The sequence below is a fragment of the Acanthochromis polyacanthus genome, chromosome 18, assembly GCF_021347895.1.
Source record: "Acanthochromis polyacanthus isolate Apoly-LR-REF ecotype Palm Island chromosome 18, KAUST_Apoly_ChrSc, whole genome shotgun sequence".
Taxonomy (NCBI): domain Eukaryota; kingdom Metazoa; phylum Chordata; class Actinopteri; family Pomacentridae; genus Acanthochromis; species Acanthochromis polyacanthus.
This window is the reverse complement of record NC_067130.1, coordinates 19731059-19755452: the sequence shown is the minus strand read 5'-3', so window position 1 is coordinate 19755452 and position 24394 is coordinate 19731059. Positions and strand designations below refer to the sequence as shown.

The 24394-nt window shown below is 39.2% G+C and overlaps 1 protein-coding gene across 4 annotated transcripts in view; it reads right to left on the bottom strand.

The window, feature by feature from the left end:
• The window catches only part of LOC110961414 (calcium/calmodulin-dependent protein kinase type II subunit beta), a 70112-nt gene that overhangs the window by 39430 nt on the left and 6288 nt on the right, over positions 1 to 24394 (bottom strand). For 3 of the 4 annotated variants that reach the window (XM_051938765.1, XM_022209023.2, XM_022209025.2), the window contains exons 2-10: positions 23023 to 23117; positions 21751 to 21810; positions 20088 to 20142; positions 19541 to 19606; positions 12660 to 12732; positions 5931 to 6033; positions 457 to 540; positions 276 to 370; positions 61 to 183 (exon numbers count right to left, since the gene is read on the bottom strand). In XM_051938765.1, the coding sequence (XP_051794725.1) occupies positions 61 to 183; positions 276 to 370; positions 457 to 540; positions 5931 to 6033; positions 12660 to 12732; positions 19541 to 19606; positions 20088 to 20142; positions 21751 to 21810; positions 23023 to 23117 (754 nt within the window). Of the gene's footprint in view, positions 1 to 60; positions 184 to 275; positions 371 to 456; positions 541 to 5930; positions 6034 to 12659; positions 12733 to 13568; positions 13642 to 19540; positions 19607 to 20087; positions 20143 to 21750; positions 21811 to 23022; positions 23118 to 24394 lie in introns of all 4 variants that reach the window. The other variant, XM_022209024.2, reaches the window with a different exon arrangement.

Below are 24394 nucleotides of genomic sequence, written 5' to 3'. Positions count from 1 at the left end.
ACATGAAATATGGTTCACTGAGTGCAGTGATAGGGTGCTGGATGTGGATATGCTACTTACGCAGACCCATGGGTGTTTCAGAGCCTCCTGGGCAGTGATTCTCTTGGCTGGGTTGATCGTCAACATCTGGTTGATCAGATTTTTAGCCTCTGGAGTCACAGTGTCCCACTCTGGGGAGGGAAACTAAAGCGCGCACACACACCCATGTATCCACACATGTATTTAAAATATTAAAAACGTAATTTGTGATTTAACATGAGGTGAAGCGGGCTCACATCGTACGCCCCAGCTTTGATCTGCTGGTAGAGTTTGTGCTGGTCCTCGTCCCAGAATGGAGGGTACCCAACCAAAAGGATGTAGAGGATCACACCTACACACAAAAACACAATATTTGTCTGAGAGATGCGGAAGAGAGCAGGGAGGCGGCAGCGAGAGAGAGATAAACAAAGAGCTTACCACATGCCCAGATGTCTACAGGTTTACCATATGCCTCCTTCCTCAGCACCTCTGGGGACAAGTAGCCGGGAGTCCCTGCAAATCCTGAACACAAACACAAACAGGAACACCAGCACAAATCAGGACCTGGTTTTTGTAACTCGGTGTGTTTTCTGATGCATCAAATTGATTTCAAAGGGTTGAGTGGCCCGAGCTTCACAGAGCGACTGCCTTACAAAGTGAGAGCAGTAATTACAGAGAGGGTGACACTGACAGCGTGACACATACTTGAAACCTCCGTGTTGTGCTCTTTAAGACCAGTTATTAATCAGTCACTGCCTTTGGAAAAAGCTGGAAAGTTGTTGGAATACTGCAGCTTTGTTGCACATTCCAACAAATTTCAGCAAAGTGTTACAAATTTAACAAATACTCTACTAAATGAAATGAATCCAGCACTTACTATTTTACTATTTCAGAATACATGCCAAAGAATGAATGGATCCAGCTTCTCAAATGTGAGAATTTGGTGCTTGTTCCTGTCACAGATTGCAGGAAATTGGACATTTGGTTGGTTTTGGCACAGCTGGTCAAACAAAAGGTGGCGTAAAATGACACTGACAGAATCAAAGACCAACAGAAGTCTGCGCTCAGTTTTTATGACTGAGTGTTGGTGATGGAATAAGATGTTCAAACTGGATTTGTCCATAGCTTAATCCTATCAATGCTCTGGACCTCAAAACCCACCACCTTGTTTGAAAGGTGTGCAAATTTGAGAGAAAAAAAAAAAAAGAGGGCGAGATAAATAGGTTTTTTCAATTTTTGTAAAAGTAAATAATCAAATACAATGAACCTTTGTTGTTTTTTTAAAATGGTGTTATTATAACTGTGTCATACTGCACATAGCGCATTTCTGAGTTCTCTCAACTTCTAGCCACGGTAGTGCTGCTTCCACAGAGATGAAGGACTTCATGTTGCAGTAAGCAATTACCCCACACTGAGGAAAAATGTGATACCTCGAAATTATTTGGAAATCAGAGGGTTAAAACTGAAATCCTCCTTAACAGTTTAGTTTCTAAACCATTTGAAAGCCCCAGAGCTCACCCCATTCTCCACTTTAGAGTCTCTAGCAATTTCTACAGGGGCACATAAACAAATTAATGCAATCAAAATGTAACATTTAATCGAACTATTTGATGTTCACACTATGAACAACAAAGTTACAAAACACCCAATTATGACCAGCTAGTTTGTCGCTGAGTCACTGCTGGAACTCTTGTTGACGCTGATGATGTTGTCGTTGAAAAAGATTTTTAAAAAGGGTTGGGGTAAATAGGACTGGGACCTGGCTTCCATTATTTAGACAGACTGGAATAGGAGACTGTGCCACAGAGACAAAGAAAGAATTAACAAACGTTGGCTGATGGTTCACAACACCATTGGAAATAAAGTTTAGGTAAGCTTCCTTTGATTGTTAGTGCGTCACGCAGCGACAAGTGATTGAAAATCACCTGCTGCCATTTGCTTTTTCACCAGAAGTCTAAACAGCCAATTGGATATGTCAGTGCTTGCTTTATCAAATTCAATTTACATTGCTGGGAAAATATTTGGATACATATTTAATCCAGTTGCACAGTGGCTTGTTGGTTGGCACTTTGGCCTTGCAGCTAGAAGATCCCCAGTTCTGGCATCCTGGCCTTCCATCTTTCTGCATGTTCTCTCTGTGCATGTGTGGGTATTCACCAGGTACTCCAACTTCCTCCCACAGTCCAAAAATATGCTCAGGTTAATTGGTAACTCTAATTTGTCCGTAAGTGTGAATGTGAGAGTGATTGTTTGTCTCTATATCTATCCCTGTGATAGACTGGTGACCTGTCCAGATGTCCCCTGCCTTCTCCCTAAGTCAGCTGGGATAGACTCCAGCCCCCCCACGACCCTACTGAAGATTAAGCGGCATACAGATAATGGATGGATATTTAACCTAGAAAAAATGTAGCATGAATCTCTAACTGGCTCTATGTTGTAATCTGTACATAGGTGCATGATTTTAAACCTTTAAACTCTGGGTTGTTATACCATTACCCCATATTCAGTCAATAACAGCTACATCACTATGAGGCCAAATTCAATAACCTTATCAACATGTTAGTTGGTACAGCTAAAGTACACTTGGGCGTTTTTTGAAACATAACAAATCTCTTTTTTAATCACTAGCCCCGAGTGAGATCTGATAAAAACTCACAACTTTACTTTTGGCACAGACGTTACATGAGCTTTGCTTACACCCAGACACTGTGAATTACAGAATAAATAACCTAATAACAACGAGTCACTGACACTGATGTTACTGATTGTGTTCTAAATATTCTCAGCTGCAACTCCACAAAATCTGATGCAACAAAAATAAAATCTAACAAATGCTGGATAAACTTTACTCACAGGAGTACCAGACTGTATTTCTTCAAGATAAAGTCTTTCAAAATCTCGACTAGAGAGATCAAAGTTGAGCTTTTTGACCATCACACTAGAGGCTATGTTTGGTGGACACCAAAAGATACATATCACTACACACCGGCCATGATGCATGGTGGTGGCAGCATCATGATGTGGGGATGTTTTTCAGAAACAGGTCCTGGAACTCATAAAAGTAGAGGGTAAAATGAATGCAGCAAAGCGTATGAAAATCCTGGGAGACAACCTGATGCAGTCTGCAAGAAAATTGCGACTTCGGAAATGTAACACCAGAAATGCCTCGCCACCTAATAAAGGTTTGTCATTGTGACTCTGCCTCTGATATTTAGACCCACGAGTGCATGACCCCCCTCCTCCTCCCTGTCATCATTTCATCCTCCTGGATGCCCAGAGAGTCTTAATCAAAGCTTTATCACCCACCACCACGAGAAATCTAAACTCTAGAAGCCTGTCCTTTGTCTGAATTTACTGTCACTGTTATTTTTCTCTCTTATTATCTAGAATATCATTGTACATGTCCAAATGTTGTCTTGTTTGTTTTGGTGAAATTCTTTGAGTCTGGCATGGAGAGCACAAGTCAGACGTCCCTACTCAGCCAGTGATACACATACATCAGCTTTGTGCATTCGCATCTAACAAAGTTTGGGCTTGAAATGTGTCATTCTTCCTAAATATCCTAATAATAAAGAAGACCTTGTAAGGAAGGAAGCAGAATGCAGTGTTGCAAGTTCCTATTTTAACAGAAAATATTATGATGATTCATGACCAAGATACAAAAAAGTAAAATAAATGAATAAATAAATAGAATAAATAAACTGTTGCTGCAAAGTGAGCTGATGGAAATGTTTCAGGGAACTTTTATGGTGCGATTTCAAAGACAGTGAGTGCATTATGAAAAGGTAGTTTAATGTACAGGCAGAGCTTTTAGCTTTTAGCTTGCTGCAGGCTCTTTATAATAGATCTTCACATTGGCTCAGAGTCAAGTAAGTAATAAAGAGTGTAAATTTAGAGCACTTAGTTCAATCTGTCTGAGCACTTTGCCTTAAAATCCAGCAGCGACCACTTTTGCTCGCTTCCCTATGGAATATCACGGACACCAGTGCATGCAGGTGTCACTCTGTTCTTAAATTAACACCTTATTAGACATCAGACCACTTACAGCACAAAGTGTCTGTAAGTAAAGAGATATGGACACTGAAAATGAAAGTAGGTTCATTTCAAGAAAAATCAATCGGTACATTCCACCTGATCCCCTCAGAATCAGCTGTTTTTCTTATGTACAGTGACTTCAGTGTATTAAAGAAGCCCTTCAAAGTTTTACCTTCATACTATGAATATTTTCAGGTATAGACTCATGAGGTACATAGTGGTGGATTCGGATTTAATCCTTTTTAATTCACACTACTTTTTCCAGCATTTGTAAGCCTCATAACTTCCTAAGTACAAGAGATAGAGACATTACGTGTTCAGGACTGAAACCCAGATTTAGGAACATTTGAATTTGACATTAACTCCATGTGTCCAAAATCTAAAGCCTAAATCTCTGTTTTTTGGCAAAGTTTTCTCTACAACCTACTTTGAGCACCAATATTATGGGGTATATCACAGTTTGACCAGCAAAACTGCACCAGTTATCTGACACAGATATTGAAACAAAAATTAGTACGTGGTGTAATTAGGACAAATACAGGATGTGTTCTCTTAAAATTCACTAGAGGGGGTAAAAAAGCATTTTGAGTAAACCTTCAGGAGTCATATTAAAATCAGAAAAAAAAGCTCAAAAATGTACGAAAAAGTTTTGACTTAGAAGATTTATCTTTCCAGTTGAAACTAACTCACCTTGAGCCTGGCAGCTTATGCACTGATGCATCAGTATTAGGAATTTTACTTACTTAGCATTTGTTTATTAGTAACTGATGATCAGAAATCACGGCACTATAGAATGTGGTCAATTATTATAGATGCACCCTCAAACAAAATGACCTTGTGCTGAACACAGCCGTGTGTTATGCATGTGTACGTTATGTACGGATACCGAATCATGTGACCAAAATATGTAGCGGGTGGCGGGAATTGATGGGACTCAGAAACATCCCCACAATTTAATCAACTATTTGTTGTATCATTTCTGACGGATAAGTCCTGATAAGTCTCCAATGGTCGATATGTAGTAGGATCGCAATCATGTGATCATTAGCAGGCAGCTGAGGTAGTGTTCACATACAGTCATAGTTACAGTGACGGTGTGCTGCTATCTCGCAATGATACATAAAATTTTAACAAATCCGTGGATCCAAACTATAAACCGCATCACTGCCACAATCTAATCACTTGGTCTTTGTGTTATTTCTGACTTTCCTTGAAAATTTCATGTAAATCCATTAGTCTGTTATTGAGTAAAGTTGCAAACAGACAGACAGACAGACAAACCAGCGCCAGTCATTACATAACTCCGCCATGTTTCTTGGTGGAGTAATAATATACCATGAAACTATATTTGGCCAATGATATTTTGTACTTTGAGTGAAGATGATGTGTGAATGCACACATTGTTGCCATTGTCCTTTTACTGATAAATTGTCATAACTCCGCCAAGGAACACCACAGAGTTATGTGGTGATCGGGGTTGGTTTGTCTGTCTGTTACCAACATTATTCAGTAATGGATGAACAGATTTACATCAAATTTTCAGGGAAGGTCAGAAATGACACAAGGATCAAGTGATTAGATTTTGATAGTGATGTGGCTTATAGTCTGGATCCACAATTTCTGTATCGATAACGGCACAGCGCAACTGTAACTATGACTACAAATGAACACTATGCCAGCTGCCTGCTGACGATCACATGATTGTGATCCCACTATGACTCGACTGCTGCAGACTTATTGGGACTTATTTGTTGGAAATGACATAAGGAATGAGCAGCCTTGGCGGAGTACTACTCTCTCTGAGTACTTTCCTAGTTTCAGTTGTTAAAACTGATGGTTCTTGACTAGAATGTGCGTGCTGTGAGTGTGTAACCTACCAAACCAAGCCTGCTGGTCTCCTTGAACTTCAATAGCCAGTCCAAAGTCGGCCAGTTTCACAGCTGCGTTCTTGCACTTGCTGGCCAGCAGCAGGTTCTCCGGCTACAGGAGTTACACAAACACCAAATAGCAATGTTAAGAACTGATCTCATGTGAGTGTTACCAGTAGACTTTTACCACACTCAAAACTTCATAGTTGTGCCACAAAAAAAGAAGAATTAAAAAAAAGAAACAAGCTAAAGATATTTCCTTTCATACTCCTGTTCAGAGGTTTGGTGAAGAAAGCCAATGACAATACAATCGTCAATATGAGCACTTCTACAATCTCACCAAGTTGGACTGAAGAGCATTTCTGAATCACTGAATCCTGTCCAGTTAACTCACCACACCTTCATCTGCCTTCTAAAATCAGTAATCTCCAACACTTTAATAATTTCAGTGAAAGTCTTGTACAGTAATAATCTGACCAACAGCCTGTGCAGATAAGAAAACTAATATTCAGCTAATACCAACTGTATCTGTGGTCATTTTTGTATTGCACCTTTTGCAGAGATGTAGAGGAATTTTTGGTGACAACCTCAAAGACTTTTTAAGACGCACCAAAGGAAAATCACCTGCACTTTCAGTGCAATCATTTTTGCCTCTTTATAGGGTTTTTAAATCTGTTTTTAGTAACTTTCCATCGCTTTGTGGTCATTTTTTTCCCCTTTGTGGATGTTTTTTTTCTCCTTTAAGGTAATTTTCTGGCTTCTTTGTGGTCCTTTTGTGTCTCTCTGAGATTAGATTTCACATTACTGCGGCTGTCTGGTGCATCCGTTTTGCCTCTCTGGTCAGTTTTTGCCTTTGGTCACTGTCTTGGCCCTTATGCAGTTATTTTTACCTAATTGTGGTCCTTTTTGACTATGTTGTCATTCTTTTGCCTTTGTGGTCATTAAATGCATTCATGGTTGTTTTCTTGTCTCTTTATGGTATTTATGTGTCTTTTTGTATCGAATTAATTTGCCTGTTTGTGGTGTTTTGGCCAATGTTGCCTTTTTTGTTACTTTGTTTTAAGCTAGTTTTTACCGCCCGGAAAAAACGTCATTTTCCGGAAGGTATTGTTTTGAGCTGCATGGTCTTGCTTGCTTGTTTGTCTGTAACAATTTGGTTTCCGTGCGATAACTCGATAAAATATTGATGTAACCTCACCATATTTGGTACACAGGTGTACCATAATAAGATACAGGTCAAGTTCGCATTTGGTGACCTTGACCTAATTTTCAAGGTCACAGGGGTCATCTTCGTAAATGTGGTTTCCGCCATGACATACAGATGACCTTGCCGGGCGGTCCAAGTTTGGTAAAACTTCTTGTTTCTATCTCTTTTTGATAATGTATCAACCCTTTGTGGCCATTGTTGCCGTTTGTGTTCATTTTTCATCTTTTTGTGACTGTTCTCCACCTCTTTTTAGTCATTTTAATGGAAATTTGTTGTAAAAAAAAATGGAACTGAAGTTCTGTATGAAGTGACTGTTGATTTTTCTTGTTTGCTTGTGGCTGTGGGATTGTACCATTAATCCTGTTCAGTAATCCATCTATGGCACTTATGATCAAACTATCACCTTCTGACTGTGGAAAGTGAGACACCAGGAAAAAGTTACCTTCACTTGATTATGGTTTTTTATAAGAGACTGAAAGGAAAACTGGAAAAAAAGGGCAAGACAAACTGCTGAGATGCGACAAATTAAAGATCAGAAGAACAACTATGGATGCAGCTCACGCACATTCACAGCAACACTCATACATATTCTAATACACACAAATGCACACACACTGAGAGGCTGCGACAGACAGATGGGACTTGTGCATAAGCCATTTTTTGCCATTTGTTTTACTTGAGGACGACCAAACACAGCTTGTCTGCTTGCAACAGTCGTGTCGCTGCTCAGACGCTGATGTAACAGCAATCTGACAAACACAGTAGAACCAGAACCAGCAGCTCTTATGTAGAACAAGTTACTGCTGATTGGGGTCAATCTGTGCCACGAGTCGCTAATCTTTCCAACACAGTGGCACACAAACAACTGCATGTGGTTCCAGATGCAGGACAGTTGTCATGTCACCCTCTGCTGGTTGATTCAGACACTCAGACAGAGGACAGCTGACAACAGGAAGACAGAACAAGAGCAGCTCTCAGTGTTGAAGTATATTCTATTTGTTGAAGACGCAATGAGAATTCATTGCAAAGTAAAAGCTCACTGGTTGGTTCTTCCTCAGGTTTAGGGTTAAACTATGGGATGATGAGCATTTTTGAATTTGAAGCTAAACCTCTTTTTGAGAGAAAGCAAAAACTTTACATCATTTTTAAAGTTACAATTTCAAAACCATAACATTAAACACTGAAATGCCACAATTATGAGACTGCATTTTATTTTGTAATGAAATGTAAAACACACGCAGACACCTACACACACACACCCCACACTACCGTTCGAAAGTTTGGGGTCACTTAGAAATGTCATTATTTTTGAAAGAAAAGCTGTTTTTTCCAATGAAGACAACATTAAATGAATCAGAAATCCAGTATAGACATTGCTAATGTGGTAAATGACTATTCTAGTTGGAAATGGCTGATTTTTAATGGAATATCTACATAGGGGTACAGAGGAACATTTCCAGCAACCATCACTCCTGTGTTCTAATGCTACATTGTGTTAGCTAATGGTGTTGAAAGGCTAAATGATGATTAGAAAACCCTTGCACAGCTATGTTAGCACATGGATAAAGTGTGAGTTTTCATGGAAAACATGAAACTGTCTTGGTGACCCCAAACTTTTGGACGGTTGTGTATATATAAGACATGAAATGAACAGACTAGAATGTTCAAATTGTGATTAACTCAAAAATTGTAGCTAAAGACTCTAAAATAAATGATGATAAATGATATGATATATTACATCAAACTGTAAGAGAAATACAACATTTTAAGATTTTTAGTTACTAACTTAGATGTATTAACTCAAAAATAAGAAATACTGAGGTCTAAAAATATCACGATGAAGTCAGAGCTGTGAGATTTAAAGTCTATATTAGTATAAATAAATAGTCTCTTTTAATAAAATATGATTAGTCAAAAAAAAGAAGGAAAAAAGAACGTGATGAAAAGTCTGCATTTTGACAAAAGAAATAAAAAATGTTGATAAAGTCCACTTATTACTGAGTAGGATAAAAACATAAAATTGTAAAAATGCAAAACTGTGGGAGAAGAAAATTTTTTATTTTCACTTCAGAGGTTAAAACTATGAGATTAATGAGTCAAAAAATTTCAGACAAAAAGTAGAAAATTATGAAATAAGCTACATACTAGATAAAAATTCTGAAGTTAAAACTCAAAACTGTGAAGAAAAAAAGTGTCAATTTTGAGACACCCTTCATTACTGTGAATGAATCTTCACTGTCTTTACTTTACTGCTGCTTGCTGGGAATCAAACAGGATTCCTTGACATATTAGGCGTCTCCTGACTTTCAGCCTACGTCTTTTTTTAGCCGTCTTTCATGAACAAGTAATGAGAAAACATCTCTTTCGTTTGTAGTAACTTAATAAACCCCCACGAGGGAAATCATCTCACCACAACCTCAGACCTTCCCCATCTGGCCTCCTCTGTGTGGGCAGACTTTAATCCAGGTCTGCAGGTGGCTGTGAATGAATTGTGGGATTCCCAGAGGAATCCCACTGCACTGATACCAGGAGAGCTGAGGCCAACATGAGCTAGTATAGGAACATGTTCCATACAGCTTTAACTACGTACTGGGAGCAATACACCAATAAAATGAGAATCAGAATGGTGCTTTCATCTCAAAACAGTTTAGAGATGTGTTTCTAGCTAACATAGTCATTTAAAACCTACTACAAAACACACACTAAGCACTTTAATTCAGTAGTAAGACAATGAAAGGGCATTTTTATGTTTACTTTTACGTGTTTGAAAAACATTTTAAAAAAGTTTTAGGATGGCTTTTGGATAATTCCTGTACAATAATAATAATAATAATAATGTAATAATGATAATAATAATAATAATAATAATAAAAGATTGTAAACATACCTGTACAGTGTGTAATGAAACATTTATTACAGTGTGGGTTTACACAATAACCTTTATATATGAGGTAAGACGTAAACAAATATGAGATAAGAATTAAAAAAAAACTTTGACTAAGGTCCAAAATAACAGTAAAAAGTAATATTTGAGAGATTAAAAGTAATTTGTAGTTATTTACCTTAATAATATTGTAGTTTTTTTTAAATGTTATAATCGTTGATTGTATTGTGCTCAATGACAAAAGATAGGCAACATTTTTAATTTACATTTTTCAGGCAAAACTAGAAAGAGACTAGAAAAAAAATTTAGATAAAATATTCCTGAGGCAAAATGTGTTAAAGAAATTGCAACAGAAGGTTACAATTTTGATGCCAGAAAATATAGCAATCTATTGTGAGAAGCAGAGTGAAAGTCTTTTGTCATTTATTAAGAAAAAGGCCAAAGTTCATCTGAGTTTTAGTGCGTTAATATTATCTAACGATTGTTTATTTCCTGCTTGCACAAAAAAACATCAGTGATTCAACCAGTAGCATATTAATCTGCTCACTGTAGATTTTTGCTTTAATGAAGTTTTGATCACCACAAATTAAATTCAAACATTACCCTTTGAAGCAGATAATATGTTTCATCTGTAGGACACAATATTGGATTTATCAAAGCCCAGGATTACATTTACCGTATCGTGCTCATAAGAAACTGGAAGAGCAACTTAATTGTGGGCTGAAAGGAAATACTGTTGGTTGAAAATGTAAAAATGTCAGCTGTCCCTGTTGTCACCCCCAGCAGTGGAGTCACAGTGTACTAACATAACACCTTCACATCCCTGCAGCGAGGCAGGAACTTCAACCACTGAAGGTCAGCAAAAACTAGATTTCCAGCTGTTGTTAAGTTGCTCTTCCAGTGGAGCTGCATGCACAAGACGTTAGCTTAGTGACAGCATTTGCTCGCACACATGCATGTTAACAAATCAAGCCCACAGACGTGCACAGACATGCTAGCTTCAAAATAGCTTCATTGCACTTACCATCTGTTAAAATCTAGAACAACGGTCACATTAATAATACAGCTACGGAGAGCGAGGTGAAGCCTCTGAACGGTGAATTAGCTCTGAAAAGAGGCGACGTTTCAACCCTGCTGGGTCGCCATCAGGCAACATGACTAAGATAGGTACACTGCTGTTCAAAAGTTTGGGGTCACCCAGACAGTTTCATGTTTTCCATGAAAACTCACACTTTATCCATGTGCTAATATAGCTGTACAAGGGTTTTCTAATCATCAATTAGCCTTTCAACACCATTAGCTAACACATTGTAGCATTAGAACACAGGAGTGATGGTTGCTGGAAATGTTCCTCTGTATCCCTATGGAGATATTCGATCTAGCCACTTCCAGCTCGAACAGTCATTTACCACATTAACAATGTCTATACTGGATTCATATTTCATTTAATGCTAGCTTCATTTTTTTAAAACTGCTTTTCTTTCAAAAATAAGGATGTTTGTAAGTGAACCCAAACTTTTAAAAGGTAGTGTATATACTGACACCAAATTAGCTCCACAATGGCAAAATTCACAAATAGATCAACATCAAAATGTCATCAGTGTCTGAGCCAGGGGCATGACACACCACCACTGGACGACTGAAGACTGGAAGAAGGTATTATGGACTGATGAATCAAAATATGAAATCTTTGGTTCATCAGGCAGGATTTTTGTACATCGTCAAGTAGGAGAAAGGACGATTCCTCATAGTGTGACATCAACTGTCAAACATGGAGGAGGAAGCATGATGGTCTGGGGCTGTTTTGCTGGATCCAGGGTCAGTGACTTGTATGAAGTGAGAGGTACCCTGAACCAAACGGTGACCACAGCATTCTACAGTGCCATATAGTACCCTCTGGTTTGTTCCTAGTTGGTCAGGGGTTCATCCTACAGCAAGATAATGACCCAAAACATCAGTCCAAGCTATGCCAGAACTACCTTAGGCTTGACAACATGGAGTGGCCAGCACAGTTTCTAGACCTAAACCCCATGGAGCTGGTTTGGGGTGAAGTGGACAGAAGAGTGAAAGCAAAGCAACCTACAAGTGCCACATTTATGGGAACTTCTCCAACAGAGTTAGGAAAAACTTTCTGAAGAATATTTGATTTCCACTATAGAAAGAATGTCACGAGTGTGTTCAGTTTAGAATACATTTTGGCTTTAATTAATTTTTTTTAACTTCATGTTTATTTGTTCTATGCTTTCATTTCAGAGCGCAATGAGACATTAACATGTATAATTTCAAAAATTGAAAAATTAGGTTGTTCTAAAACTTTTGACCGGTAGTGTACATATGTAATTTTGATCTTGACCCATTCGACTCAGATGAGAATACAGTCACATCAGTATGCCGCCATGGCGTTTATATATTGTATGTTTGCTCTTAGTCATGGTGGCCATTTGCATGAGAAAGTAGTCTCATCCAGGCACATCTGGGAAATAGAATTCAGTGTGCAGACGCTCCACTTTTTTTTTAAATTCTCTCCTCCTGCAGCTGACCTAAATATGGTGTGGGATGTCTGTTCTGCTGGTTTCTAAAACTAAACAACCAGAACACACACACAGAAACACGTACACAGACACACACAGCCCTGCAGCGAACTCACCTTGAGGTCTCTGTGTACCACCCCCATCTGATGGCAGTGGAGCACGGCCTCCAGGATCTGCTGGATGCAATGACTGCATGCAAACAGCAGGGGGAGCAGGTTAGTTCGAACACATTCAGCCCCCAACTGTCACATTCATGCAGAGGCAGCAGCACACATTCACAAGATCACATTCTTTGCACACACACACACACACACACACACACACACACACACACACACACACACACACACACACACACACACACACACACACACACACACACACACACACGCATGTATTCATGTATTCTGCACACTCACAGCGCATTTGCACATACAGACACACAAAAAAGTGTGAAGAGCGAAGCTGTCTGTGAACTACGCAGGGAGAAGGTGTGCAGTTTGCTATTTTCTGTTTTCAAAAAAAGTGCCAAACATTAGTCAGGCAGTGTAGGAGTGAGCTGCAGCTCCGTGTGGGAGACACTGTGTCTAACCTGCACATTTCTCTGTGTAATTTATTCAGAAACAGCAGCAACACCGCCTTTGAGGAAGAGATTCAGCAAGCATCCTGAAGTAGACACTGCTGTGCTGTTACTCCACTGACCTCTGCTCTCTTTCACTCTTTCTCATGCTTACTCACTCACTCTCTTTTTCTCAGAGCATGATGTCTGCTAGGACCCACAGGAAATCGCAATTCTAGTTCAGACCGTCTAAAATAGTGCAACAAGAGTCCCAAAAGCAAAACCTGGAGACAGGCAGACTGGCAAGGAGAGACAGACAGACAGACAGACAGACGGCAGGCACAGGCAAGTTTCTTTGAAATAACAGGCAAAAAATTTTAAATAATAATCAAAAAGACAAGCATGTAAAGAGCAGCCCTTGTACAGAGGGTGCAGGGCAGTCCAACACAATGAGGCACACACACACCTTGAGGTCCCTGTGCACTATGTCATGTTGGTGGGTGTAAGACACACTGTCTAGAATCTGATGGATACAGTGACTGTGGAGACAAAACAACAGGGTGAGGAGCAGATAAAGGAGGCAACACGGGAAGGAAAGAGGGCAGAAAAGTGGCAATACAGAGAGGAGGATGGATAAACTTGTGGGAGGAGGTTGATTTCAGGAGCAGGTAGGGGAACATATTCCCATATTCCCCAACATAAAGTACCCCTAGCTTCTATGTACAGATGTTTGGTTTTATTTGTCCAGGTCTTCAGTTATGTCTCCAAGCTTTGCAAAATGCCACAATACAATTTTGGCGAACTAACAGTGCACTAAGCAAGGTAAATTCAATCATAACACATGCATTTTTTGTTTGTTCTGACCCTCTGTATAGGTTGACACAGCAGTTATCTCCTATGAAAATAGAGCTTTCTATAAGACACAGCTTTGGCAAGCTTTGTGGAATCACTGTCATGTCTCTGACTGACCACATGGGGCAGTAACATGGTATTTCATTGTTTGATGACCTAAATCAGCAAAAGGAAGAAGAAAGAGACCACAGTAACTGTGTTTTCATTCACAGCATATTAAGAAAAATTTAAAGCAAAATTTTTGTGATTATTTTGCCCTTTTGTGGTCCTCTTTTGCCTATGTTGCTCCTATTTTTACTCCACCAAGGAACAGCAGACTTATGTGACAATCGACGTACGTTTGTCTGTCTGTTAGCAACATTACACAAAAACAAACTAAGAGATTTGGATGAAATTTTCAGGGAAGGTCAGAAATGATCAATTGATTAGATTTTGGCAGTGATGTGGCGTATAGTCTGGATCCACAGATTAGTTAAAAGTTTGTGAATCATTGCGAGATAGCGTCACAGTGTCACTGTAACTATGACAACAAGTGAACACTACGTCAGCTGCCTGATGACGATCACGATTGCAATCCTACTACAAATCCACTGCTGCGGACTTATTGGGATTTATCTGTCGGAAATGATACAAGGAACAATTGATTAAATTGTGAGGGTCTTTCCGAGTCCCGTCGCCTGCTACATATTTAGGTCACGCTATTCGATATCCGTACATAGCGTACACATGCATAACACATGCCTGTGCTCACCACAAGGTCATTTTGTTTGTGGGTACATCTATATTAAGTGGACACATTCTATAGCACTGTGATTTCTGGCACAAACTTTTTCAAGATTTCAGCCGGTGGAAAGATACAATGACTGAGCAGCCTTGGTGGAGTACTGCGCTCTCTGAGTGCTTTTTTTGTTGTCTTTGTGGTCATTTAGCTTTTCTTTGTGACTGTTTGTTGGCTTTTGATGGTTGTATTGTCGTAATTTAATATCTTTTTGTGTCATGCCCCATTCTGAGTGTTTGCCCAGGGCAAGAGGACACGATCACCACAATAATGACATTCTGTCATGGTTTATAAAAGTCCAAATTACAGTTTCATGGCAATCCATTTCTCCAGATGCATCACCAGCATGGGATAGATACTCTGACCCAAAGTGACTGACAGGTTCTTGTATGATTTGGATGATCCATAGATCTCACAGTCAGTGTCAGCTTTCAGTTAAATTATCTTTTCTCAAACTGTGGCAAAAATCAGAGACAGATATAGTTTGTTAAAACCTGGACACATAGAACCAGAACAGTGCATATGTCTGGACAGCAATGAAAATACATGAGTTGTTCTTTTTTGGTGTTTTTTAGTACATATTTGGGTGAACTGATATTTCAACAGGGTGGAGAAAGAAGGGAGGGATCGAGCGTTTCTGTGTACAGATGGAGTGCAGAGAGGAAACTGTCAGTGAGATACTGTTGGACAGAAATCAAGCCATGCGAGTCACACACCCACACATAAACACACAGAGTGACACACACACGTATAATTTATGCAAAGAGAACAAGGGAGAATAAAAACAGATGAGGGGGAGATCAGAAAATAACAGGGAAAGTAAAGGTGAAGATTGCAGAGTGACAACGTCATTTATATTTTAACTGAAAATCCTGCCTTGTTCATCAGACAAAGCATTTCTTCTTTTAACCTCAACTTGGTTTCAACTGGCTCAAACAATTCAGCATTTACGCAGCATTAACTGATTGCAGGAAGGCTCATTTCACCCCTGTGAGTTGTTTTCCAGTTCCTGACATGTGAAAAGAATAGCTGCCTGTTAACCAAAACTGAAGTCTGTATCATACGAAAGCAGCTCTCCAAAATATTAGCAACCTGTTAGTGCAAGTATTCAAAGTTAGGGGTTAAAAGATGCTACTGCTGGTGTGCAGTTAATAAAAACTTCCAGCCTTTATGTGTGAACCTGAAACTTACTTGGGGACTAGAAATGTAAATCTTACTATGCAGTCTCAGTGATGTCCCACCCACAGCTTAATCTGATTGGATAGATGTCATGAGTATTAGCCAATCAATACTGAACGCTACAGAGGTACAGACAGAGCGCATTTGTAGTGCAGAGCTGGAGCTGTGTTTGGAAGGTAAGGTAGAAAAAACTGCTGAAGCTGTAATAAACTGTTTCAACATTATATTAAAAATGCCAGAATAATTCAGTTGTTGTTCATAACTCATTAAAACTGTATCAGTTGATCCCTTGTTTGGAGTATGACCTATATTTTGTTTGATATTTTCTTAATGATATTATCCAGTGGAGAATTTGTTCTTTAGCATTGTTTTGACTCATTTAAAAAATAATTATAATTGAAGAAGTGTTTAAAAAATAATAAATAAAAAGGTATGCAGGTGTATATTGCCTTGTCATTTGCATTTATATATAAGAAATTGGTGATAACTGGTGGTCACACTCAAATATATGTTCTCATAATATGGTTTTAAAAAGTACATTTCAAGATGCAGTTTGCTGGATGTCTTTCTGCCTACATTCACTGCTGTTCAAGAGTTTTATTTTTGAAAGAAAGCAGTTTTTTTCAATGAAGATGACAATAGAAATACAGTCTAGACCAGTGGTTCTCAACCCTGTTCCTCAGGACCCCATGTCCTGCATGTTTTAGATGCTTCCCTGCTCCAACACACCTGACTCAAATGATCAGCTCATCATCAGGCTTCTGCAGAGGCTTGATAACGAGCTGATCATTTGAATCAGGTGTGTTAGAGCAGAGAAGCATTTAAAACATGCAGGACATGGGGTCCTGAGGAACAGGGTTGAGAACCACTGGTCTAGACAGTGTTAATGTAGTAAATGACTATTTTAGCTGGAAAGAGCTTATTTTTAATGGAATATCTACATAGAGGAACATTTCCAGCGACCATCACTCCTGTGTTCTAATGCTACATTGTGTTAGCTAATGGTGTTGAAAAGCTAAATGATGATTAGAAAACCCTTGTGCAGTTATGTTAGCACATGAATAAATTATGTTAGCACACAGAAAATATGGAATTGTCTGGGTGATCCCAAATTTTTGAACAGTAGCGTATTTAAATCATAAATTGTGAAATTGCAAAGTAGGTCAATGTCTTTACTAATGTCTATATTAATTGCAAAGACAGAAAATAATGGAGTCCATACTTAATACTGTCAGAATGTACACTGATTAGCCATAACATGAAAATCAACTAGCAAAAATTGTGTAACCTCCTCTGACTTTACAGACCTGTGGTCACTTTGTCATTTTGTGTCTCTTTGTGTCATTTTGTGTCTCTTTGTGGGTATTTTGAGTCTCTTTGGTTCCATTTTGTGTCTCTTTGTGTCATTTTGTGTCTCTTTGTGTCATTTTGTGTCTCTTTGTGGGTATTTTGTGTCTCTTTGGTTCCATTTTGTGTCTCTTTGTGGGCATTTTGTGTCTTCGTAGTCACTTCGAGTCATTTTTTTATATCATTGGTGCCTTTTTGCATCTCTTGAGTGCCATTTTGCGTCTCTTTACAGGTATTATAAGTGTCTCTGCAGCAACTTTGTGTCATTGTTGGTGTTGATATTTGAAATATTGTACTACAGTAGCTGTTCTGTGAGACCACACAAAGTAGTCTTTGGTGACATGTCATTGGTTCATCAGCTGCCCTTCTTTTCTCTGATTCTAACTCAGCCCATTTTCTTGCACCAAACACATTCACTTCAAAGTGTGTTGACGAGCTGCTTAACATATCCCAGTCAGTGGCTGTACTCTTGTGGCTGCAGTATGAAACTGAGACTGTGCTGGTAAGCTGTCAAATATCATATTCTTATTCTCTAGTAAACAGAGACACTGCTTAAAGCTCATATAAAAGCATATTTTCATTTTAAAAGTGTTATTTAGGTTACAGCTAGCTACAGTTACAGAAAGGAGCTGATGCAACCCTGTCTTATCACCATTTCATGCTCTTTCTGTGCCTCAGCTATGCATAAATTTGCATATCTGACATAAAACTAACAGAACCGAGACATGATTTGCAAATACATGCACTGACAGGATAATGCTGCAGAAATGCAAACTAAAAAATGAACTGTTTGTCCTTTCACCCTGAATTCTACAGTTTTTATCCACTTATGCATCAAGATGTCACGCTTTCATTAATCACTATGTACTGTACATTTTCACGTGGAGTATATTAAATGTTGAGGAATTAAATAAGCTGAAAATGCTTTTTGTGCAAAATAAGAGCTTGTGGAAGCACCACTATTGCCTTATCCTTTAACCCTTTCGGGGTGTATTTTGTTTCTATCAATGGATCTTTCACTGCAATATAAAAATCCTGCACTTCTCAGGTAAAAGAGCAACCATGAACAGAAGTAGCGAGAACTCAGAACTTATTGATGAACTCCCTCCACCTCTCAGTATTTTTTTATTGTTGTGGCTGATCAGTGTCAATCTTCGTCTTTATGTTTGTAGTCCAAAACTGGGATTTCAGGGTTAGTTTAGTCTTGAAGGACAAGACTTGTGGCATTCTCATTTGCACTGTTGTGAATATTCTGTTCTGAATATTCTGCACTAAATCCGCCACTTTTTCTCATGGTCGTGTTTACATGTCACTCACTTCTGCTTTTCTTAGTTCTTAGTTGTTGCTTGGTTCTAGTTTTGCTTCCTTGTTCTTAGCTGACCTGTTTTTTTGCTCTGTAATTCTTAATTTATGTAGTTTTTGCCTTTTATATCTTATTTTATATATTACATTTCTAAATTTATACTATTCCTTTTATCTCAGAACCTTCTAAGTGTTTATTTAATGTCTACTGTTGCACGAAAAGAGAGTAACATAATTTTGATTCTTGGTATGTCATGTACATATTGAAGAATTGACAATAAAGCTGACTTTTGCTTTGACTTACCAAGTTTTAAATCCAATAATGAACTGATTCAATGTACGGCTAGAGATCAGTCACACCAGGATTGAAAACAGCTAAATCAGTTCATGTCACGTGCTTTTATGTCAGAGCCAGATTACAAAAAGGGAATCCACTGCCCTGAACAGGACAACAGGTGGAGCAATAAATGAGCAGCAGTGAGAGGTAAGAGCTAATAAATCCGTTCACTGCACCTTTTCTTCCTCCTTTTAATGTTCCAGTCCCCTTCTTTTCTTTCCCTCCCTACATCTCTCTCTCTCTCTCGCCTCCACAAACCGCCTCCACACTCAAATTGATTTAAGTCTACATCCTGAAGGGGGTTACTGTGTGGGCGTGTGTGCATTTTTTTTGCGTGTGTATGTTTCCATCTGTCTGTAAATTCTGACTCCGGGGAAAGCTCCTCGACCTCGCTTTGCAATTCAGTTCACAGAAACACTGCGCAGAGTTATTATCCATCAGAACCTGCAACGGCCAAAAAAAAAAGTGTCAAAATTGTCTGTGCGCTAATGAGAGAAGCGAAGTCTCCAAGCTGTTGGAGGACTGCAGAGGCTGGAGACATGGAGGGGATGAAGAAGAAGAAGAAGAAGAAGAAGAAGAAGAAGACGAGAGGAGGAGATGAAAGGGAAAAGGGCCATAGATGAGATTTAGTGATGGGGTTTACCTGGCATCTGCTTCACTGTAGTACTCCCTGGCCACAATGTCCTCGAACAGCTCTCCTCCTGTCACCCTGAGAGAGATGGAGGTTAAATTACACACATTTTCTTTTTACTCAGGCACCACACACACACACACACACTGACAGGAGGGGGATGTCCTCATTAGGGGGAAACCCCGGCTGCAGGATTCACTCCGACTGGGTTGCCATGGAGACTGGCTCCAGTGCGGGGGAGTGTGGCTGTATCGGCGTGTGCACTAAAGTGTTAGGGGAGGGGTTGGGGAGGGGACGGGGGTGTGCGTGGTTATGTAACGGGGGGAATTGCCTCGGAAGAGGAGGGGGGAGAGAAGAAGAAGAAGGGATGAAGAGATGATGCGGATATGGAGGAGCAAAGGAAAGCAAGGGAGGAGGCAGATGCAGCGAAGGAAGGGAGTGGAAAATGAAGCAGCAGGGGAGGGGAGGAGGGAGGGGAGCAAGCCAGTATTGCAGGGAAAGAGAATAAGAAAGAGTGAGGAAGGATGGAGGGAAAGTGGGAGGTATGGAAGGAACTCACAGGTCAAAGAGGAGATAGTGGAAACCTTCCTCGGAGATACTGTCATGGAGACGAACTGCAAGAGAGGCATCCCAAGAGTTAGATCTCTTTGTTCTTCAGCGCATGTTTTCATTATCCTTCTGCTATAATGCACATAACTTATTAACCCTTAAATGCACAGGTGGTTTTTCATACATGTCCACACATCTCAGGTCTGCAAGCGCTTACATAAAGAAGATTAAAGCAAATATGTCAGTCCCACTGTTAACCCTCTGAACTCCAAGCAGTTTTAGGGATTTTTTTTTTATTTGCTTCTGTCATATTTTGTCTCATAGTGGGCTCATTTTCCACTGCAATATAAAGCCCTGTACCTCTACGAAAACACCACAACCAGTGCTAGAAGTACAGAGAACTTAGAAATGTATTTTGTGCTCTATGACACACTTAATAGCAAGGAGGTCAATCTAGGCATTTTTAGTTGATCGGTATAAGCTCAAACCTAAGCCTGATTCTTTCACAGAAGCCTTTGTCATGTCTGTAGTATGTAGCAAATGGTATTGGTTGTAAACTAAACTTTAAAGGACTCAGACTGGATCGAATGATTGAGAAGACCCCAGTTTAAATGCTGTGAAATAGAAAAAAAGGGGAAAAAAAACAGAAGATTCATTTCTTGGAGTTTTTTTAAAGAAAAATTTAAAAACCTGGACTCAAACATGTCCAACATTTTCTCTCCGGTTGTCTCCTCTCTGCTCTATGGAAACACAGCCTGCTGTTCACCTGAAAACTCTGAATTTCAGACTGTCGGTCACAGCTGTGTCAGTCATGGCTTCTTCTCCGCTGCATTGAGGACAATTTGTTGTCTGTTACAGAATGTGGTGCAAGCGGTTTATTTCTGGTGAAATTTTATATGAGACAAGAAGAATAAAGTGATTTTGATGAAGATTAAAAGCGCTCCAAAATTATTACCGTATTATTATTAGTAGTAGTAGTATATTTTAATATTCAAGTACATAATCCAAATTTATGAGCTACCTAAAGTTTAAGTTTGAGAACCTACAAATACATTAAGGTTAAGGTTAGAGAGATGGTGGTTGTGATTAATGTTTCTAACCAAGAGGTGATACAAAAAATAAAAAGATTATCAATGCTGTAAGTGATCTCAGTGGACAATGTACAGCAAGAGCAAATGAACATATAACCAGGATGTAAATACATTTTCTCCAAACATATTTTCTGTTCTGTGAAATTGTATATACACAACAATTCAAAACTTTGGGGTCACTGAGACAATTTCATGTTTTCCATGAAAACTCACACTTTTGTTCATGTGCTAACATAATTGCACAAGGGTTTTATAATCAACAATTAAGTTTTCAACACCATTAGCCAACACAATGTAGCATTAGAACACAGGAGTGATGGTTGCCGGAAATATTCCTCTGTACCCCTATGGAGATATTCTATTAAAAATCAGCTGTTTCCAGCTAGAATAGTCATTTACCACATTAACCATGTCTAGACTGTATTTCTGATTAATTTAATGTTACATTCATTGAAAAAAAAAAACAGCTTTTCTTTCAAAAATAATGACATTGATCTGTGACCCCAAACTTCTGAGCGGTAGTGGAACTCATTTCTATGAGACAGAGTTGAACTTTGTGATTGTAACATTGAAGAGTCTCACCAATGTTGGAGTGTTTGAGCAATCTGCAGATCCTGGCTTCTCTCTCCAGTTTCTGATGATCTACAAGACAGCACCAACATGTCAGAGTCAGACAAACGAGAGGGAGAAGAAGAGCTGGAGGTGAACTGACAGGTGAACATTATAGGTGTTCGTTCCACAGATCACTTCATGAAATTTAAATGCATCATATTAGTAAATTTGATTTAGTTCAGACAGTTTTAGGTGGTGACTGTCTTCAAGGTGATCGACAAGGACATAAGAGACTTCTTCACATCTGTTCTACATAAACACACACACATAGCCATGCAAGCATACACACACAATCACACATGAAAACAGCCTGGAGCTTACAAATGTCCCAGATGCCCATTTAACCACTATTTACTGGAGAGAAGAGGAGACAAGATGAGAGGAAACAAGAAAGGAAGCAAGGGGAGAGGAAACAAGGAGACATGTTGGTTGCAAGTCAAACAGAGAATGAAATAAGAGAAAAGAGGAACAATGGTGGGAAGCGGACAATAAGAGAGGAGACATAAGGAGAAGAAACAAGGTAGGAAAGGAAACAAGGAGACATAAGGAGCTGATGTGAGTCAAGCATCCTGCTGAGAAGAGACTTTGAGGCTTTGGGCTTCTTTCAGCCTGACAGTGAGTCCTGCCCTGCAGCTCAGACACTGAGCTCTGTGTCAGTCAGGACAAACATGGCTGACAGATTCTGTCCTCACAGAGCAGACAGCAGCACAGACGAAGGCTTTGTCTCCGACAGAACAGACAGTCCTGAATGTTGTTTTTAATAAAGGTGGTGTGAGAGTGACGCTGCCACAGTCCCACCCATTGTCCCCGTTCAGTGAAAGCACCGCTGCTGCTATTTATGGATGCTTTCTGAGACATTTTCATGTTATTTGATCAGTATTATATTGGGAGAAGGAAAATGAGATGAACTAACAGAGATATTGTCTAAAATAGGATTTTAAGGGAACAGTGTTCAGCAGAGAGACGGTTTTCTCCTGCTCAGGTCTGTTCTTGTTGCCATTTGTTGAGGAAATAGTTGATTTTTGCTGCTCGGATGTGTTCTGTAGATTCAGACTGAAGCCATCATCTGCCTCTCTCCGAGGAACAGACGTGAAGGCTTCACACGCTGGAATCAAACAAGCGCTAAAATATGCTAATGTGAGCCTTCAGATCTGGGACACACACATGACGGTGATGATGAAATGATGCCTCTGCTTGTTCCTGAAAACACACATGTTACAGGCTATCTGACAATTCTCTCACCTCTGGCCGAGAGCTTTTTGGTGTTGATGATTTTGGCGGCATATTCTTGGCCTGTGCAGAGTTTGACACAGCGGCGCACCACTGAAAAGGCCCCCCTGGGAAACAAAAGACGGGAGACAGGAGGAAGAGACGGGTCAGCTGCCATATCAGCCTCGTCAGCATCAAAAGGGGCATCTCAGCTATCAGGCTGACCTCGCAGCCGTCCTGGACGCCTCCTCTGGATCTGAGTCTGCATGCAGGATCTGATGTTGTGCAAAGGTTTTAGGCACTTTGAATTCTTATCCATCAAGGAACACCATCTGTGATCAATGATAAAACTGATTCTACAGTCCAACATCAGCCCAAATCGTTGTCTGAGATGCTCAACCTAACCCCAACCTAGCCTGTTATCTCTGCAACAATTAAAACTTACACATAAAAAATTATAAAAAAAAAATTTCATTTTATTAAACTATTTTTTCTGTTTTTCCTCACATATACAAAATATAAAAAAATACTACAAAACAGACTGAATTTATAGTTCTAATGTAAAATTACATTTAAAATTTCTAACTGCAAATAATCATCACTTTTTGAAAGAAGACGATCATTTTTGATCTTGAAAGATGGTTAAATATATCCACAAACTTCTTGTAATTGTATTTAATAGGCAAAAGTGTCCAATTCAACATTGATATTCTAAATATATTTTTGAAATTAGATCCAGCAAGTGACAAACAACAATAAACAACATATTGGGTCTGTACTTCTACAGAGACATGTTTGTTAAATGACAACGATGAATTTTTTTGGCACCCAGCTGCCTGAATATTACCGTTTTTATTACAGCTCTGTTTTACAGTTTGAGCCCTAAAGCCAACCATGGACAGGAAATATTTTATTTCATTTCACAGTAGGGAACACTACCTGAACAGGAACAGACATCAAAACATGACCCATTTCTTTAGCAGCAGCCCATTTGTAATGAAGGATTTCACTTTTCACAGCATTTGCTGTCCAAGAGATAGTGCGGAACAGGTTATAAAATCAAAACAAAGGCAATAATCTACAAAACGTACACAGTCTCTCCAACAACAAACTGACACTTTCATTAAAGCCTCATACTCATACTCAGGTCAGCGTGCCAACATGACAACCGCTTGCAGTGGTAGAAGGCAGCTAAGTACATTTACTCAAGTACAGTGCACAGGTATAATTCTAAGGTATCTACCGGTATATTTAAGTATTTGAATTCAGTGCTACTTTATTTTTCTACATCAATACATTTCAAAAGAAAAATATTGCATTATCTTCCCCACTAAACTTGTCTCTCAGCACTATTACTATGGTCTAGAAAGCCATCAGTGTGTCAAAACTGAACTAACTTTATATC